General features: G+C 34.3%; 1 protein-coding gene across 2 annotated transcripts; it reads left to right on the top strand.

The window, feature by feature from the left end:
• Positions 1-7235: 7235 nt before the first annotated feature.
• Positions 7236-19359, top strand: LOC105793873 (biotin carboxylase 1, chloroplastic). 2 transcript variants are annotated; one of them, XM_012622746.2, is made up of 17 exons: positions 7236-7401; positions 7516-7585; positions 8113-8438; positions 9377-9518; positions 10324-10422; positions 10520-10576; positions 11216-11287; positions 11813-11902; positions 12547-12606; positions 14154-14339; positions 14434-14526; positions 14610-14691; positions 17360-17466; positions 17868-17943; positions 18390-18436; positions 18539-18601; positions 19105-19359. In XM_012622746.2, exons 2-17 carry the CDS (start codon positions 7535-7537, stop codon positions 19162-19164), a joined length of 1611 nt encoding a protein of 536 aa, XP_012478200.1. In that variant the 5' UTR covers positions 7236-7401; positions 7516-7534; the 3' UTR covers positions 19165-19359. The 2 variants fall into 2 exon arrangements, with proteins under 2 accessions (XP_012478200.1, XP_012478201.1); XM_012622747.2 differs by lacking the exon at positions 7236-7401 and adding an exon at positions 7725-7791.
• Positions 19360-20344: the final 985 nt, after the last annotated feature.

Genomic DNA, 20344 nt, shown 5'->3' on the forward strand with positions numbered 1-20344 from the left:
TCTAGGCACGCGAAAGTTGTTTTCCCGACGTTCTTTTGTTATTTCTTAACTATTTCTCTATAAATTGATTTGATGAAAACGATGTTGAATGATATTTTGGTTTTGAATTTTATTTGCCAACCCATGAGTTAAATCTTATAGGGTTGGGATTACTTGATGAAAGCTTTATTTTTTTTTGGTTGAAGCATAGATCTAAATTAATTTACTATTTCATTCAATTGTTTTAGTTCTAAATTGTATGTGTGCAATCCCTAGACATAGATGACTGTACAGCATGCCCATAAACTAATTTAATTTTGAAAAGGTTGGATTAGTTGGACCGAAATTGAATGATATGAGCAAGTACTTGATAGATACTTATAGTAGACTCTTGACATAGAGCAACGTTCATATAGAAGGAAACAGTGCAGGGTACCGTATTAAAGGCCTATACACACGGGAAAGGTAACTTGAGGTTTTTGCTATCGAAAGAAATAGACCACTTTAGAACTTTTCTGAGCAGTAAATTGATTATGATTTTTCCGAGGCAATTCTGACAGTAAGGATAGATTCTTAGTAATTCTAACCTTCCATATCAATATTGTATATCCCTTATCCATCACCGTAGTATATTTGTTATAGCATCCTTAGTTGTTTATTTGTTTAGTTACATATTATTCATATAATCATTTTCATAATTGCCATTTCATTTTTACTCTTGCGTTGCCATAGCATTTTCAATTATTCATCAGTTACACATTTTGTTCACATTAATATTCCTTTTGTTTTCCACTCCATCCTTATCATTATTTTTCTTAACATTAATTTAAATTTATTATAATAACTTAACCATTTGTATACCTAATCCTATCCCTGTGGAGATGGTCTCACTTATCACTTTATTACTTGATTTGACGTGTATTCTTGCGCAAATCGTATATCATTTCACACGCGAAAACCACTTTCCTCCTTATTTTCTTCTCTAAAAAATTGAAGTATTCTCCTTCTAACACTTTAATCTTTAATTCCTTATCTTTCAAATTTGCAGTGTTCTTTTGATTTCACCATAATCCTGTCAACTACCCATTCCTCCACCTTGTATGTCATCCTCAACAGCCCAGGCTACCGAACTAGAGAGGCCATTAGCCAGATAAGTATTCGCATCTTTGTTTAACCCTTTTTTTGCTATGATATGTGCTACTTTCTTTGTTTGTCTCCATGCATGCTTAAATTTACAAGTTATAAAATTGCTCCTCAATCTTTTGGCATCTGAAATGTAAGCCCTAATTTTATATATATCCTCTTTCTCACTTTGTATCTTTTTAATAATAGTTAATGTGCCACCTTCAACTTCAACTCTTAAGAAGCTTGACTCTACCCCAAATCTAATCGCCTGAACACATGCAAGTGCCTCTGATGCAAACATCGTTGGTATGTACCCGTTATTTTAAACTTTTACTTTTAAATCTTGACCGGTTGAGTTTCTAATGACGATTACTGTATATGACTTCCTATGTTGTTTATCAAATGTAGCATCAAAGTTGACTTTAACATTCATGCCCTCTGGTGGATTCTAGTATTCATTTGCCTCAATACTAACAAGTACTTTCTTGTTAACTCATTCCAATTCCCGCAAATATTCTGTAATGAATTGAACCAAACTTGCCCATATTTGTATCTTATTTTCATGAACCAATTTATTTCTAGCTTTCCATAATCCCTATGTTGTGCCCACTATTGTTCTAATTCGATGCTTAGATTCTGTTTCAAATAAAGCCTACATCCTGTCATTATACTATAACTGATCTTGCTCCAACGTCCACCCGATTCCTAGTTTGGACCAAACATTAGCTGTAAATGGGCAGTCTCTAAACACATTATCTGTGGTTTCAGTATTGTTTAAACACCACAGATAGTTTATTGCATTCCCCAATCTACGTTGATATAGATTAGAAAGAGTAGGTAGAAAGTTATTTAAGGTTTTCCACATCAAGATTTTTGTTTTTTAGGGTAATTCCACCATCCATAGTTTTTTGTACATGGGTTTGTAATAATTTTGATTTGCTTGTAATTTTTTTGTTCTGTCATTCTCTATTAAAATTTTGTAACCACTCTGTACCGGATAAACCCCTGAAGCTTTTCCTCGTCATAACAATCTATCTGCTTCTTGCTCAATAGGGAGGGGAATCCATAGAATCCTCTCAGCATCTTCGGGATAAAATGTACTTCTAATTAGCTCTTCCTTGCAGCAATTTGAATTTTGTTCAATTAAATCTGAAACATATACTAGATTCTAGTCAATTTCTGATAATTGAATCTTCTAATCTTCAGTGCTAGAGACCCACGCCTCATTCCAAATTCGTATATGCTTTCTTGAGCCAACTCGCCAACACATCCCCTTCTTAAGAAGTCATTTTGCTAACCATAAACTTTTCCATGTATATGATGGTAAGTTTCCTAATCTTGCTTGCATGAAATTTGAATTTGGATAGTACTTCGTTTTTAATGACTTTACTAATAACGAATATGGATAACAAATTAAACGCTAGCCTTACTTTTCTAACAATGCCACATTAAACTTCGATAAGCATCTAAAGCCCATTCCACCATCTTCTTTCAATTCATCAAGCTTCCTTTATTTACTTCAATGAATTCCACATTTATCATGTCGTTTTTGCCACCAAAATCGACCCATAATGTTTTCCAATTCCGCACAAAATGATTTAGCTAACAAAAAGCATGTCATAGAGTAGGTAGGAATTGCCTATAGTACTGCTTTTATAAACACCTCATTTCCTCCTATTGACAAAAATCTTGTACTCCACCCTTTAACCTTATTGATCATCCTATCTTTTAGGAGCTGGAAAGTTCTTTCCTTATCCCTCCATACAATATTTCGTAGACCCAGGTATTTCTTTGGATTTTTTGAGGTTCGTACTTCCAGTATGTTTACTAATTGCTCCCTCTTCTACTCTGAAACATTTGAGCTGAAATATGCCATTGACTTATCAAAGTTTATGCATTGACCAGAACAAATTTCATACTCTCATAAGATAGTCTTAAGGTTTTGGGCTCCCCTTTTTGTAGCATCCCCAAATAAAATGCAATCGTCTGCAAAAAGTAAGTGTGTAATAGTTGGACCCTTATGACATACCTTTGCCCCTTTAATAGTACCTTCCCATGACGTTAACCTTATTAAAGATGAAAGGCCTTCACTACTAATTAAGAATAAATAGGGGCTTAATGGATCACCTTGATGCAACCCCTTCATTGGTTTGAACCAGTCGCCCATCTCACCATTCATGAATTCCGAATAATTCATTGATATTACCGCATGATTATGGACACAAAGGGCTCTCCAAATCCCATTCTATGCAAAGACCACTCCACCCTATCATCACCTTGTTCATGTCTAGCTTTTGAGCTAAACTTCCATGTTAGCCCATTCTTCTCTATTTTAGAGAATGCATTAATTCATACGCTAATAGAACATTATCTGTAATGAGTCTTCCTAGCACAAATGCACTTTGGGCTTTATCGATACATACACTTAGTACTTTTTGGAGTTGATTAGCCACTGCCTTTGATATAATCTTGTAAATTACTATACATAGGCTGATAGGCCGAAAATTCTTGAGGTTGGTTGAACTCGCCACTTTAGGTATAAGAACAATGTTTGTCATATTAACCCCATCAAACGGACCTCTGTCATTTAATATGTCAAGATAGAAATCTCCAACCTCTTGCCCAATAGTATGCCAATATTTTTGGAAGAAAACTGCCAGAAACCATCACTCCTAGAAGCTTTGGTTGGCCCCATGCTTTTAAGAGTAAGAATAGCTTCTTCTTTAGTATAGTTTTTGGTTAAGCCTTGATTCATTCTATCCACAATGCACACTTCAGTCCTTGAAAGTATGTACTTAGGATTGTCGATCCTTCCTGAGGAAAATATGTTTTCGAAATATCTCTTTGCCACCTCAACCATCTCTCTTTTGTCCGTAATTATTTGCCCCTGTTCATTCTTGAGGTCATCGACCCGATTTTCTCTTCTTCTTTGAGACGCAAAATTATGGAAAATTTTTGTATTTTTATCTCCTTATTTTAACCAATTCATCGGCGCTCATTTGCTCCCAAGACCTCTCATCTCTTCTTTTTCAATTTCCAAATTTAAATGAATTTTGGCGTCAATTAATTCTGCCAAATTCTCATTCGTTCTCTCTATTCCATCGAGTTCCTCAATTCAAGCAAGTAATTTCCTTGATAGCCCTTTATGTAATTTTTTTATTCCTATTTCCCACATTTGTAATCCTTTCCTTACTAATTATAATTTCTCCATCACCCCTCCCCTACTTATCGCTCATAACCTCTTCACTTCCTCTTCACAAGAAATCTCAATGGTCCACCATGCTTCAAATCTAAAACCTTCCATTCTTTTACTCATCCCCTTTTGTTTAGTTTGAAAAAAATAAAGGGCAATAGTCAAAAAAGGGATGAGACAAATGTTGGATTGTGTATTCAGGAAATAGATTGATCCATTTTCTATTTGTAACCCCTCTTTCAAGCCGTTCTTTAATATTTGTTTTAGGAAGGTTCCTTCATTCCCACGTAAACCACCTACCAACATCTCCCATTTCCTTTAATCGACAATCATTTATAGTTGTCCTAAATTCTTCCATTCGACCTTCATCCGTTGGCAAACCCCTTTCCTTTTCAAAAGAGTAAAAAATCTCATTAAAATCACCACAAACCAACCATGGCGTAACTTGCTCCCTCCCCAGTCTCCTCAGTATGTCCCATGCCTCACTTCTTCTTCGAGTTTCTAATACCCTATAAAATCCAATCATTCATCAAGTTAATCTTACTTCACCATCCTTAATGTCAAAATCAATGTGATTATTAGAAAAACTCCTTAATTTTATCGATACCTCACTTTTCTATCAAAGGCTTAACTCGCCCCTTTGTTCCTATTGCCGACACATCTATACCATAATGAAACCTGCATCATCATCTAACTCTTTCCATCAGAGAACTGTCTAATTTTGTCTCCATAAAGAAGACAACCTGAGGACTAACCCATGGACATTCCAACTTAAGATTTTCATTACGTCCAGTTGGCTTGCCAATTGGCAACTACCGATATCAATTTTGTTGCAAATTGTTCATTTTTGTTCTCCTGGTCCAACCTCGCCTGCATGCGTAAATCTACCTTGTACTTGACTGTTTGACCTATGTCTATTTTTCCCTTCTTTATTCTCCAACGGTAGCTCCTCACTTTCCTCATCCATATCTTCCTTATCCCCCTCACTTAACAATACTACCCTTTTTCTTATGTCTTACCTCCCCCTACCTTCTAAATTAAACCCTAAAGTATGGTTAATAAACCCCAAGTTATGTCGTGTATCGAAGCTACTCATCCCTTTGCAGTTATTCCCAACTTCTTCTTTGCCAGCTTCTTTCCCATAATTTCTCCCCATATTGTCTTCCTTCAACCATATGCTTGGCGTGACGCTTGCTCTCCTTGGGTGTGCCCTTAATGATATATCCCATCCACATCCTACATCTTTCAACCCTAGATTAATCCTTTTTTGGCAGAATCTATCTCAATGCCCCAAACATCCACAAAGAAAACAAAATAAGGATAGTTTTTCATATCGAAATTTCACATAAACTGAATCTGACTGGGAAATCAAAATCTTTTTCATCCTCTTCAAGAGCTTTCTAATATCTGTTTGAACCTTGATGCATATAAAGTTTCTAAATCCTTGATTAAGCTGTTATGTATAGTGTTCCAGAAATTTACCAACAAAATCCCCTAATTGTTGCACCACATAATTAGAAAAGAAACCCGTCGAAAATCATGAACTTGCACCTAGAAATCAGCATACACCAACAATACTAAATTCGGATCTTTGCCATCTTTTAGTCTATGAAGCAAAATGAGATGGTTATTGAAAGTCCATGGCGTTCCACTTATCACCCGTTCCATATCTATCTCATAAAAGAATCAAAAAACGTAATGTTTCTCAATTAGGTTAGAGATCTGAATTCCCCCCAACAAGTGCCATAAAATAGCCATCGTATTCTTCATTGCAGGAAAGTGAACCACACTGGCTACGAGGTAGCATCCAACTAAGCACAATTCATATAACGATCTTTGCGGTCTAGCCTCCGTCGCAAATTGCATGCCTTCATCCTCTTCCTCGTCAAGGCTTAAATCTGCCAACTCCTTCTCCATTAGTGCCATCTCTACCGCGCTTCAGCAATCGTAAAAACCCTAGACTTTGTTAGACGAAATCGTGCTACTTTGATAGCAAACTTGAGTAATTAACTATTCATGGCTTTTTTTTTGTTAGAATAAAGAAAAGAATTAATTCTAATTTTTAGAAAGTTAAATGGAATATATAGTATAAAATTTTAAATGAAATTTTATAAAAATCATAATGAAAGATATGAATATATTTATAAAATTATAATATAAATTATTACAAAATTAATATAATAATATTTTAATAAAGGGTGAATTACATCATTAGCCACTAAATTATGGATAAGTTTTCGTTTTGGTCACTTAACTAAACAAATTTACAATTTGGTCACTAAACTATTCAAAGTTTTCAATTAAGCCGTTAAATTTTTCAAAAGTTTTTATTTATGTCATTTGGATTATTAATTTTTTTAAAGTTCCACTAGCGAGCTTCAAACAACGATTCAATGATTGACATGGTGAATCAGTACTCTTCGATGAGTAGAAGAACATATTTTAGATCCAAGTTGATCTGATGGTCAGTGGTGGGGATTGGAGAAAAAAACATTTTAAATTTTGGTTTACAGATTTGTAACATCTAAATCTGTTTCATAAAAAAATTAAATAGAAAAAAAAAGATATTAATGCAAACATTTCGAACAAAAAAAAGTAATATATCATTAATTTTAACAATCTAATTACTTAAATAAAAATTTTCGAATACAATTTTTAATTTATAGTGACATTTAAGACAAATTTAAGTAAAGCCAACTATGACCCTGACCCGTAAATCTTAATAAAAGGGTCCAACTGCCCGACGATTCTCAAAAGTAAAAGAAAAAAAGAAAAAGAAAAAAAAAATTTGTTATGGGCATGAGTCGAGCTGTTTTTCCTTTTTCCGGCCCAATCCAAACAGAGCTAAGTGGGTGCTGACAATTGTGAGATGCAAACGTGGAATGAAAACATTGGAGGAATGGACCCAACCGTAGAGATAGAACCGTAGGGAAAGGTCTGGGCTTATATGCCTGATGAGTGATAACCCCAACCATTTAGGCGGAGCATTCAATAAAACACTTGCCTCGTTTCCATCGACAACTTCTCCATATCTCTCTCTTCTCTCTATTTCCCCATCTCCCTGTCTCACTACATTGCTCTGATTCTTGTTCACGTCAAGCTTGGTATCTTTCTCTCTCTCTTTCTTTCTTTAAATTGTGTTTCATTAGATCTATTTTTTTTTATGCTTAGACATGTAGCACTGAAGCTTTGGCTTAAATGGGTATTTGCTATTGTAGGCATTTTCTGTTTTTCTCAATGGCAATGGATGCTTCACTGACTATGTGCAAGTCGGTCACATCACCTCCTGTAAGTCTCCCTTCTCTTTTCGCATCATAATTTTCACTTTGTTCCTTCTGCTGGATGCTAGATTCTTTCTTCTATATAGTTTTGGAAATTGGGTATAGATTCCTAGAGTGAATTCCGGCAATGCTCCGATGTTTTCTAGTTTCCTAGGACGAAATCTGCCAAAGCTCCGATACCCCGTTAAGTACTTACTGTGATTTTACGTATGGGTAATTCCTCAATCTCTTTGCTCCCAACAACATATTTTCTTTATCTGGTGGTAAAAAAGAGCATGCTTTTTTGGGGAGATGCTATTTTACACTCACGTATCTAATCGCAAGTATCTTACGTATTCATATCTAATGATTTTCCCACAAAGTGCTAATGAAACTTATAAATCACATGCATTAAATCCTAAGAGCTATTTGATCGATTGCAGACATCTCTAGATTGCCTCTGATAGAGGGATAAACTTTTAACATATCGTTAATCAAAGTTTCGAGTTACTTTATTATGATATATAGCTAATATCATGGATTCTCCTATTGAAGGGCTTATTCTTGGGGAGAAGTAGAGTTATTAGGAGTTCCCAGTGTACCTTTATGGTGGGAAGCAGGATCAACTTTCCTAGGCAGAAAGCTCAGTCAACCCAAGTTAGATGTAAATCTAGCAGGTGTGGAGGAGCTCTTGGTGCTAAATGCCGTGCTGAGAAAATTTTGGTGGCAAATAGAGGAGAAATTGCTGTTCGTGTAATCCGAACAGCTCATGAGATGGGAATACCATGTGTTGCTGTTTACTCTACAATTGATAAGGATGCACTTCATGTGAAGCTGGCTGATGAATCAGTTTGCATAGGCGAAGCACCAAGCAGTCAATCGTAAGTAGTCATATCTTGAGCATCTATGGTTTCCTTGTTATGTTTCTATTACAATTGTCTTAGCTTTTACATCAAAGTTTGTTATGAAATTTGTCTTGTTAGATGCTCCTCATTTAATCTTTATTTGTTCATTGAATTAGAGATCTGTAGTTTGGAGATTAAGAAAGAAGGGGACTGAAGCAATTACCACTACAAAAACACTGTTTTAAATTGTTCTGTTAGATAAGTTTCAACTAGCAATAGTGCTTGAAAAAGACTGATTTAAATTATATCTGTTAGATAAGTTTCAACTAGCTATAATACATGAAGAAGTACCGAAAGTCTTATGAAGATTTAACTGGAAATAATTTGCATGTAACAATTCAATGGAATTTGGAAGGTTCTTATCATTTTGGCTGTTCTCTTTTATCACCTCTGCCCTGTGTTAAAGCCTTGGCGAGGTCTATTTATGTGTACTAATAGCAACAGTGTTAAGTTTTAAATTATTTCCAAATATATTTTGGGCTGAAAAATGCGAATCTAGTTAACTTTGAATTCTGGTAAAGTTTACTACCTTCTTTTCTTCTTTTAAGAGTAGGAAGCTTAATTTCATTTTGAATTCAATTGAAAATTGAAAATATGTACAAGGCCAAAAAAGACCATTTATACAAATCATGAAGTGTATTTTGTTGTCTTCACTTGAAGAATCAAGTATAAATTCTCTTTAGATTGTTTCCACTTCCATAGGCATATATTATCGAGCATATATAAGCCATCTCTATATTCTTCTTTAATGCACATGCCTTGAGTTCATTCTCTGCTTTTACAATCCTTATCTATGTTTTTGTATTCTGTATTGCAAGCATACCAAAGCATGCTTTTGTGCTTAGGGTTTGTGTATTTATTCAGTTTGAGTATGATAACAGCTCAATTTGTATGTTTGGCTGTGTTTTGTTCAGGTATTTATTGATTCCAAATGTCCTATCTGCTGCAATTAGCCGTAACTGTACTATGCTTCATCCTGGGTATGGTTTCCTTTCTGAGAATGCGGTTTTTGTAGAAATGTGCAGAGATCACAGGATCAACTTTATTGGGCCTAACGTAAGTGCACAACTGTCAAGTTATTTGACAATAATTTTATTATTGGAAAACTAGTTTTTTTCCCCCTAATTGATTGGAGTATTCAGTATGGCATTTTCCCGCTCAAAAGCAACAAATGTGCATAATGGTGGATAACATATTGATATATAGAGTTGCAACCTGTGCTTTCTATTGAGACTGGTGAAGTTAGTTTTGGTACTCATATTGGATACCTTAGAGGGCCATTAGCCATTGGCTAATACGAGCTACCTAAATACCAAAGTGTTTTTAGATGTTTGAAATTGATACTGAGCATAGAAAAGCAAAATTTCTTCTGAACATACATTTTAATTACTTCAAAGTTTCAGTTAGCTATATTTGAGTGCAGCTCATAGATCCACTCATGAGATGATATATCTCTTTGCTTGTTTCCTCATCCTGAATGTTCGTTAATCTGAATTTGCTGCTGTATTTTGACTCAGTTTTGTGCAGTTATTTTAGCCTATCTTTCTTAGTTGGAGTTGCTTGCTTTCAGCATTTAGTTTCAATTCATCACTGCAAAATAATTCTGTATGGCAAACAGATTGCTTGACAATTTGTGAGATATGTCTGCTACTTCATGAGGTCACTAGAAATTTTATCTCCAAGACTTGTTTACTGTGGCCAGATTCTTTTTCTTTTAATTCTTTTTGCTAATAAGTTTGATGAGTTTTAAACTAAATCTTCATGAAATTCTTTTAGCTCATATGTCCGGCTTGGATACTTTTTGGTTTTAGCTCATCCTCAGCCCTAATTTAAAGAATAAATTCTGGCTATGCTTGGGCAGCCTGACAGTATTCGTGTTATGGGTGACAAATCAACTGCACGAGAAACAATGAAGAACGCGGGTGTTCCTACTGTTCCGGGAAGTGATGGATTGTTACAGGTATTATATTTTGGGTAAATAAATGTTTATGCAGCTCAAACATAGTATTCATATTGTCAGTTTACAGTTCTTTTGTTAACTTTCTGTTTTTTTAAAGAGTACAGAGGAAGCAATCAAGCTTGCCCATGAGATTGGCTTTCCTGTGATGATCAAGGTGATTATTTTGCTCCCCAGCAATCAATTTATGTTCTATAGTGTCAGTTTAATTTGCCGACTGAACATGCGAATTTGGTGCACCTTTTCGCTATTCTACTTATGCTTTGTTTAGAAAATTTAGATTAAAATTTCATATATTCTCGTTAGTTCCAAGATTAAGTGTTAAAAAGGAAACAATCTAGCAGACATGCATGCTGACTGGAAAATTGGCCTAAAAGCCTATATTAGGAAGAGAAGACATCTATGTAAAGCAGATCCAGGAATAATAATGGAGAGTTATTCCTTTTTTTTAAAAAAAAAAATAAAAATTGATTTTTGAGTCCTATCCTAGCATATAGTTCATAAACCTTTCTTTTGCTCTGGCTGTATCTTCTTGAAAATCATTACGAAATCTAATATCTTCTATTGATCGCCATTTGAAAATTATTAGGTGTTCATTTTATTGCTCCTAGAATTGTAGTGGTTCAATGGTGGTTTTTGTTAAGGGATGCAGTGAATATCTTGTATTCTTTTTCTGGCACTGTTATCAAAAGACAGCTATGAAATATGATTTTGAATGTCAAGAGGGTACCATTGTTTGTGAAACTGCATTGAAATCTGTGTTAGTCATTAATTTTTATTCTTTTATATATTCAAGGCCACAGCAGGTGGTGGAGGGCGTGGAATGCGTCTTGCTAAAGAGCCTGATGAGTTTGTGAAGTTACTGCAGGTATTACTTCAAATACGAGTCGCTCTAATTATTTTACAGATCTCCCTTTAGAAGTCAGTTTTATGTAATTTATGTAATCATTGGATTGTCATTTGATTCATATCTGCTTTTCTATTTGTCCTCCTGGGGTAGAGCATAACTGATGTGAATATGGAATACATCCTTTTCCTGATTTGATTTTTAAATGGATTTTTGGAACAGTATTTGTTGATAAGAGAGAAAAAAGGAAAGTAGGGAAATAATGTAGGTTTGTTTACTTGCTTGAAGGCACCACTGTTTACTCAGGAGTGTTTCTTTGATCTACTAAACAATTACTTACATTTTTTTTTTCTTTTCACATAATTTCTTGATCCATCTTTTACACAATATGTGACAAAGTTTTTACTTATTTTTTTATATATACTCTAAAATGCTGGTTATATCCCTTTGAGGTAGAAATGAATGTTCTCCAAAAAGATTGGAGCATGCATTATCTAACTGAAGTGTATCTCCTCTCAGTTTTAATTTAATTTCTACACATTACAGCAAGCCAAAAGTGAAGCTGCAGCTGCATTTGGAAATGATGGAGTTTATTTGGAGAAGTACATCCAAAATCCAAGGCACATTGAGTTCCAGGTTATTTGTCTGTGCTTTAAGTTCCCTCCTCTTTTTGGGCTTGAATCACTCTTAAGAATGTAAATCTGGAGAGCGTACTAATGGAGTTTTTCTTAATAGCTAGAATGTTTTTGTGGTGACATCGTATAATATGTGACAGTATTTGTGCTAGGATAATTGTTGTGGTTTAGGGGGAAAAACAGCAGTAAACAAAGAAATAGAAAAGATAAACTCTAGAAAACTTAGGTTATAAAAAACCTCTGGTTTTTCTATTAATTCAAAGAAAAGAATCAGAATAATAATCATGGCTGTAAAGCCTACAACTTATTTAGATTTTCTTTCTTGCAAGTAAAGTTATTAGGCTTTCTTGCAAACAAAGTTTTATTCCAAGCCCTAGGTTTAAATACTTAAGACAACTAATAACCCTAGCCGTCTGTAATATATCTAATACTTAAAATAAATATTACAAGATAAAACTAAAATAATAAAATATTATAATATAAATAAAGCTCCTGCGTCAATAATACTGTGTTTTCCTTAGCCTTCACTGTTGGCTTCACCTGTGTTTAAGCCATAGTGTCCTTTGCTTCATGTGTTCTCTGTTATAGAATATAGACTCCATGCAAGTTTTTGATTTTCCTATGTTATGTGGTATGGTTTTGCAGGTTCTTGCGGATAAATATGGTAATGTTGTTCACTTTGGTGAGCGAGACTGCAGCATCCAGGTACTATAACCATGCTTAGCCCAGAACTTTGCTGCATCTTGTTTTAGCAAATCAATTCATAAAGGAATCACTTTTAACCTTCAAAAAAGAAAAAAAAGAAAAGAAAGAAAGAGCCTACTCAACTTGAAGGCTGAAGTTCTGGAAAGGCAAAACCATCTTTAGCTACTCCTTTAGAGTATCTGTTAAAGCTTCTCAGTTCCAAACTCTTTGTAATGTGGGACATAATATATTTGAAAAGATATGCCTACTTATATGTATGGTGTAATAGGGTCAGAAAACTAGGGATCTTAAGACTTGTGGCTATTATAGGAATTATTTTTAACGTTTAGGAATCAGACCAGGTTTGTAGCAATTGAAATTTATCTTAAAAAATTGCTGAAACTGAAGGAAAAAGGTTTGCTTGAAATTCTGGAAAGCAATAATATTAGGAATTAGGATTTATTGGTTAATTGTGGGATTTGTCTGATGGAAATTGATGGGTACTTTGGGGCAAGAATTTGGTTTGATAGTCATAGAAAAGAGGATGTGATTTTTCTTTGAATGAAAATGAGTGATTCTTGGCATCCATTCCTTAATCAACTAAAACACTCAAAATGTAATATGTTAAACCCATCTTGAAATATGATGATTTCAGTTGTAATGGTTCTTGAGGATTAACTCTACTAGAGATAGGATTCCTACTACAAAGTTTACTAGAGCATATGAAATTCAATGTCTCACTTATGAGTGCTAGAGTATGAATGACAGACCCTTCTACAAGTCCAACATGGGCACAGCAGAATACATGTTGGACATGTGAGGGCTCGTTAAAAAAAATCAGACACAGTTGAAAACATGGTCAAGACACTGCTGGACACATCCAGATATGAGTAGACACGTCTAAGCACATGATGAATTTCGTTTTTCCTCTCAAATATGGAATCAACCATTGATATTTCACCTTAACCTTTGCTTTGTTTTAACAAATATAGTCATCTCTTATAGTATTTCAACATATATTATTCCAACATCATAGAAGGTAAACGCAAGTTGTCAAAATAACAACTAAACGGAGACTAGATGCCGATTTGAACTCAAGGGAAAACTTTACTCCTAGAAGCTCCAAAAATAAGCTAAGCTTGACAAGCTAACCCTTGGGTGCATAAATTGGATCTGGCCCTCTATAGGAAAATAACTAAAGTTAAAAAAAAACCTTTATGATTAGTACTAAAGTTATAAGTATGAAAACAAATAAGTTAAACTTTTCATGGGTTCATCACAATGAATCAAACAGGTCTGATCACTAATTTGTGTTAGTAATTAAAGCATCTTTCTCATGATAATAACTTCCAAATATTGTATCCTTATGTTAGGAGGAGCAAAAATGCTTACAAAGGCTACTAGGCTAGTGGCTATTTCTCAATCTTTGCTGCAAGATGTAATGTGCTAAAATTTAATTGTTTTAGCAGCACAATGTTCTCTATTGCTTTTGCTTTATTTCCCTTTATTATTTGAACAGGTAACTAGCTTACTGATATAAAATGTTGTTGAATGTGACTTCTATACAGAGACGTAATCAAAAACTTCTTGAAGAGGCTCCTTCTCCAGCATTGACACCAGAGTTGCGGAAGGCCATGGGTGATGCAGCAGTAGCTGCAGCAGCATCTATTGGTTACATTGGTGTAGGAACTGTTGAGTTCCTATTGGATGAAAGAGGTTCCTTCTACTTCATGGAAATGAACACTAGAATTCAGGTCAATAAGGATTGGGGACTCTGATTCATGCATTACCTATTAGCAGATTAATTAGAAGTGCTGCTAAATGTGTATTTTCATCAAATAAACTCAGGTGGAGCATCCTGTAACTGAAATGATTTCCTCTGTTGACTTGATTGAAGAACAAATTCGTGTAGCTATGGGAGAAAAACTGCGCTACAAACAGGTATTGAAATGCAAAAGGTTAAGTGAAATGCTTTGGACCATAGAACACAATGTATTCAACTGCTCATAAATTATGATTTGCAGGAAGATATTGTGCTCAGAGGGCATTCCATTGAATGTCGTATCAATGCAGAAGATGCATTTAAAGGGTTCAGACCCAGACCAGGTATGTGTTCATTGTAAATTTTTTTTCTGTTTGTGTGCAAAATTATTGCAATGGTCTCTTTTTTGAGAATTGCTACATTAAGTATTTTATTGGATATTTTGGTCCTTTGTACACAATGTTCTAACATAAATATTTTGGAGCCCATCACATTGGTAGACTACTTTTCCCCCAGTTCTCCATCATTAACATGGTACAAGAGCTGTGCAAGCTGTGCTGAGTATTTACCCTTCCAAACAATAATAGGAAGATATAAACCGTTAGGACAACACAGAGAAGAATTTGATGACCAGAAATTTGTTGGAGGACTGGATTGTGCTCATGTATTTGAAGGAGGCTCTCTGTTGCTTGACGGTGCATCTGGTGTATTCCTTCAAGTTAGGGCAAGATAATCAATCAGGACTTAAAGAGTGACCTGTATTTTGTGGAGTAGAAGCAATAGGATTGGGCTCAACCGGTAAAGGTGTAAGAATTATAGTAGAGCATCTTCAACTGAAGTAACATCAGCATTTATTCAAAACTAGATTATAAGACCAGCATCCTAAAAATATACAAATTATTGATCAATTATCCAATTTTCCTGACCCAGTGAAAGTTGAACAAATGACACAACCAAAGATTCGAGGAAATAAGAAGGTTTGCTATAGAGGAACAAAGTACAGAATGAGAAGATTGGTCATTGAGAACTGAAGAAGGCATTTGATTAATGAATCAGACTATGCTCTTGCATGAAGGAATTGGAGTTAGAGAATACTCCTGAGTGTTATCATTGTGAAGTACTCAAATAGTGAGAGTAAATTGAGATTAATTTCAGCATGAAATTGCAAACAACTCTTGAGTATTATCTTCGTGAAGTACTCGAATAGAGAGAGTAAATTGAGATTAATTTCAGAAAGAGAAGATTGACCATTGAGAACTGAAGAAGGCATTCGACTAATCAAATAACATAGTTTAAGTAATTTGTCAATCCAAAATGTTTAGGAAAATGCATTTGATATGATAAACAATGAGTAACCGTTTTTTTTCTTCCTGTTGTGGCCCCTACAACTGATGAATCAGACCATGCTCTTGCATGAAGGAACTGAAGGAGTTAGAGAATACACTTTAGCATCATCATTGTGAAGTACTTGAATAGACAGTAAATTGAGATTAATTTCAGCATGAAAGGGACATGAAATTGAGAACACCTCAGAGGATCTTTGATCGATAAAAACGCGGAACACAAGAATAATCATTTGCAAAGGTAAGTTATGAAATCCCAATTTGGAGGTAACATAACAGGGATGTCAAACAGCTGAGTGGACTATCATAAAGGAATTTTGAGCTTGTTTATTGAAGCAGGGGACCAAATCAACTACAATGATGGTTTCCCAACTAACTCGACTGTCACTTAAGACAACACGACTAAGTCTAGAATCCACTGCTTCATATTCTCCAAAGATGGGTGACCAAGATGACAATGAAAATTGAAATGGTGGAAGCAACACTGACATGCAAAAAGTTGCAATAGATCAAAATAGTAGAGCCCATTTAATTCACCCCATCTCCGATATTTTTTTCCGCAAATCCTGGATAATATTAGAATCAAGGAAGGTAACAACAATTTGGTGTTTTGGTTTGCTTACTAATAGACATGATGAAAGGAAAAGGAAAACTGAGGTATGTATTCAATAGAAAATGGGGAAAGTAAAGAACTAGGCTGCGAAGCACTAGTGCCAGTGGGTAACAAAGTTGTTAACAAAATGATAGATAACAAATTAGTACTTGTCATATAGTCATTGGCACCATAATCGAGAAGGAAAGATTTTGGATGAGAAGAATTGGACGATAGACAGGTAAGAGGAGTACCGTTTTGAGCTAGAGCCCCATGACAATAAACTTGTTGAGCTTTCTACTATTGAAGGGATTTGGAATATTCATTTGCTGATAAAGTCACTGTCTTCTGTCTGTTACCTATATGACACAGGTTCAAACTCCGTCATCTCCTTTCCTCCCACAATATTGTAATGATAAAAGAAAAGTCACTTCTTGTCTTCTGGTCATCCCCTTGGTAATTGTAATTACCAAGCAACTCTTCATGTAGCCTAAATCCAGTGTTTTATGAAAGAACTAAACATGTTGATGTGGATTGTCATCTAGTTAATGAACTTTTGCAGAATGTGATTTGTTGACAATCTATGAGACCTATGCACCAAGACCAACTATTAGATTTGTTTACCAATACTTGGTTCTATAATAAGATATATTTGTACACTATTCTGGATAAGGGATATTTTAGTTCTTTGCACTTAGTATTCTAATATAAATAGATAGGAGGCTACTACATTGAAAGACAATTTCCCCAATGCTCTACCTGATATTAACAGCCATCATCAGAACCTTTATGTTGTTTCCTTTTATTTAAAAAATTTCCCTTGTTCTTCTATACTGGTATCATTCAATCTTGCAGGTGCTTTTTTTTTCTTTTTGCCAAGTGCCAACTTTATTAGATGTAATCTTCTTCTTTTAACATTATAGGATATATAGTTTCTTTTATTGTTATTTTTTATATTTTGAAATTTATGCTCAATTTCCTTGAGGCTTTCAAATAACTGAAAGGATAGAGAAGAAATGGAATGCCTGGTATAGTATTTTGATATTGTAAAAAAATCCTGTGCTTTTCCAATGACAGGGAGAATAACATCGTACTTGCCATCTGGAGGCCCATTTGTTCGAATGGATAGCCATGTTTATTCTGATTACGTAGTTCCTCCAAGCTATGATTCATTACTTGGAAAGGTTTGTAATATATATTTCTTATGCTATTCAAGTTTATGACATGTAAGGTTATGCATGTATGAGCTGCTCGATGCAAGGTCCTTGAAGGTCCAAGAATGTTTGTTTTGGAAGAGGAGAATTTTAAATCTTTTTTTCCTTTTCTTTTAAAGAGTAATAAGAATACCATAAATTACCAATGTCAAGGTGTGTACAGTAAACTGCATTAAGTTTTGGACTTTGTTAAGGTTATTCTTTACATAGTAAAACATGAAGCAAAGTTTTATGTGGAACCGCATACATTTTTTGATTCATGTTGCAAGGTGTTGCTGCAGTTACTTTGTATGCAGTTTTATAATTTTCTGGGCTGCTTCACTAAAATGCGAACTTTAGCTTTGACATTGTTCTATGTTTATCTGTTTTAGCTTATCGTATGGGCTCCAACAAGGGAAAAAGCAATTGAGCGCATGAAAAGGGCTCTTGATGACACTGTAATTACAGGTACTATTATTGTCCAAGAGTGGACTTTGTTCATTGTGCTGTACTATTTCTATCATTTACTTTTGTTTTTCTGTGGTAAATTCTTTTACACTTTCACATATGTGAGGGTCTATGGAACTTTGGGAGAAATCCCTTCAACCAGAAGAAAAGTAACTTTGTACATCTATTTGAATGAGCAGCTGACACCATTGTCAGTTTGACTCCTGTTGTTTCAGTTGGTGCTAACGCATGTAACTGAATATGCTTGTGCCAAAGGAGTTGCTCGATTTTCTTTTATCCAGTATAATCTTTCTATCAAGAAAACGTCTTCCTCGTATTGTATTTGTATGTAATTTGAATATGCACGTTACAAAGGAGTTTCTCCATTTATTCTTTTCAGCCTAATTTTATTTTCAAGAGAAAGTCTATCCCTCAAGCAATCTCCTAATCCATACCTTTTGTTTCAGGGGTTCCTACAACAATTGAATACCATAAACTCATCCTTGATATTGAGGTTGGTGGTGCTATCTTTTGAATGTGGGATGTGTATGTTTAGTGGGTGAATATGCTGAGGTTCATAATTGTTTAATCTAATTGAACATGATACACTTAACAGGACTTCAGAAACGGAAAAGTTGACACTGCTTTCATTCCAAAACATGAAGAAGAGTTGGCAGCAGTAAGTAGTTGATTTACTTTATTAAGAACGTACCTTTTAATAACTTAAGATTTTGAAGAGTTTGTTCGTAGGATTTAGGATGCTGAATATATATCAGTTGATAATTTGGTTTAGTTGAAGGTTTTGCATTTGGTGTTAATGGTGTGTGGGCCATTTCTTAATTTCTATTGTAACAATTTTACAAAATCAGGGGGGCTCTGTTTCGTTTCACATTATTAGTCATTCCTCAATCCTCTTGAATCTTAGCTAAAACTTGAACATAGTGGTTAGTTGTTTTGCATAAAACAAAGCCATACATTTTTATGCACCACAACAATTGGGGAGAACATCGAGATTGGTCAATCTGTACTGGCAGAAACTGTTATAGGAATTGTGTTTTATTTTCATGATGATTCTTGTGCAACATAAAATTGAATTAGTAATTTTGTAATAGGCATTTTGATTTATTAATGATAGAGCTTACGCTCTTCATTGTTTTTTCTTTTTCTTTTTGGTGCCTGCAGCCACAGAAAATGGTAGTAGCAAAAAGCCCAGCCAAAGAATTAACAAGTGCAACTGCTTAGATCAAAGATGGTTTATTTGCAACTTGTGTAATGATTCATGCACTGAGAAAATTGTTTGAAATTTTGATAATCCACTCTTTCGTTTCAGTGTTGTAATGTTTGCATAATGGTGAGTAGAAATCGTTGATATGCAGACATTCGTCTTGCAGTTAAAAACTATCAGAATTAATGACTAAAGTTGGAAACTTTAGTTTCTCTTTTCCCTGTTTGTGATGATTCAGTAGTCGTGACTATCCTGTTTGTCATCCGCCAACAAATGGCAGTACGGAAAATAAAATATATTACTTTAATAGAAAATGCGGTTAACAAAAAAGAAATGAAATGAGTTGGATTGATTCAATATGAAAATATACCTTTTCTATTATGCATGTAAATCAGCACTCCCAAGTAAGTAGCTAAAAATTCAAAACATGCACTTCTCATACACGCACAAGAGGCTTTTTTCGTTTTGAGAAAACATGATGATGTTATATATATATTCTTTTTTAGTTAATTATTTTCAACATGAAATTTATGGAGATAAAAGAAATTTAAAATAAGAAAAAGTAATCCATATATGTTTCCACCTTCAACTTTGAAAAAAAAACCCTAATACTTGAAAATTGGGCAAGAGCCTAAATTTTTCAAAAATTATTTGAATCAAAATAAAGAAATAGTAGAATTATAACTTATATTGTTATCCAAGAGAATCCATTTGCATCAATGTCTCAAATATCTTCAATGCAGTCTATTTTTTTCATGGCAGGCTTCTTCTTTTTTTGTTGGCTGCTAAATGTTTGAAGACTAACTTGAAAAAACCCTGTGGGAGGCGGCAGAGCTAAAAATGACTTTCAACTTTTTCTAGTATCTATTCCTAAAAAAAGTAATCTGCAATTACCATTTAAAAGCATCAATATTTACAAATAGCCAAATACACAAATAAAATAAAATATTAAATACACATCTTTAAATCAAATAACTTTAAAAAGTAATCATGTAACTTTGAATCAAATGTTGTTAAAAAGAAATAAACTTTAAAGCAAAATCCCAAATACCTTCTCAAAATATGTACATGCTAATCATTCTCCTTTCATAGTCTTCTTGCTGAAGTTTCCTTTCAATTTTGACTAATTTGTTTTAGGACTTCTTTTGTTCATAGAAAGGGGGTTGACAAACAAAATGAGAAAGCTAAATTTTTTTA

Source organism: Gossypium raimondii, chromosome 3 (genome assembly GCF_025698545.1).
Source record: "Gossypium raimondii isolate GPD5lz chromosome 3, ASM2569854v1, whole genome shotgun sequence".
Lineage (NCBI taxonomy): Eukaryota > Viridiplantae > Streptophyta > Magnoliopsida > Malvales > Malvaceae > Gossypium > Gossypium raimondii.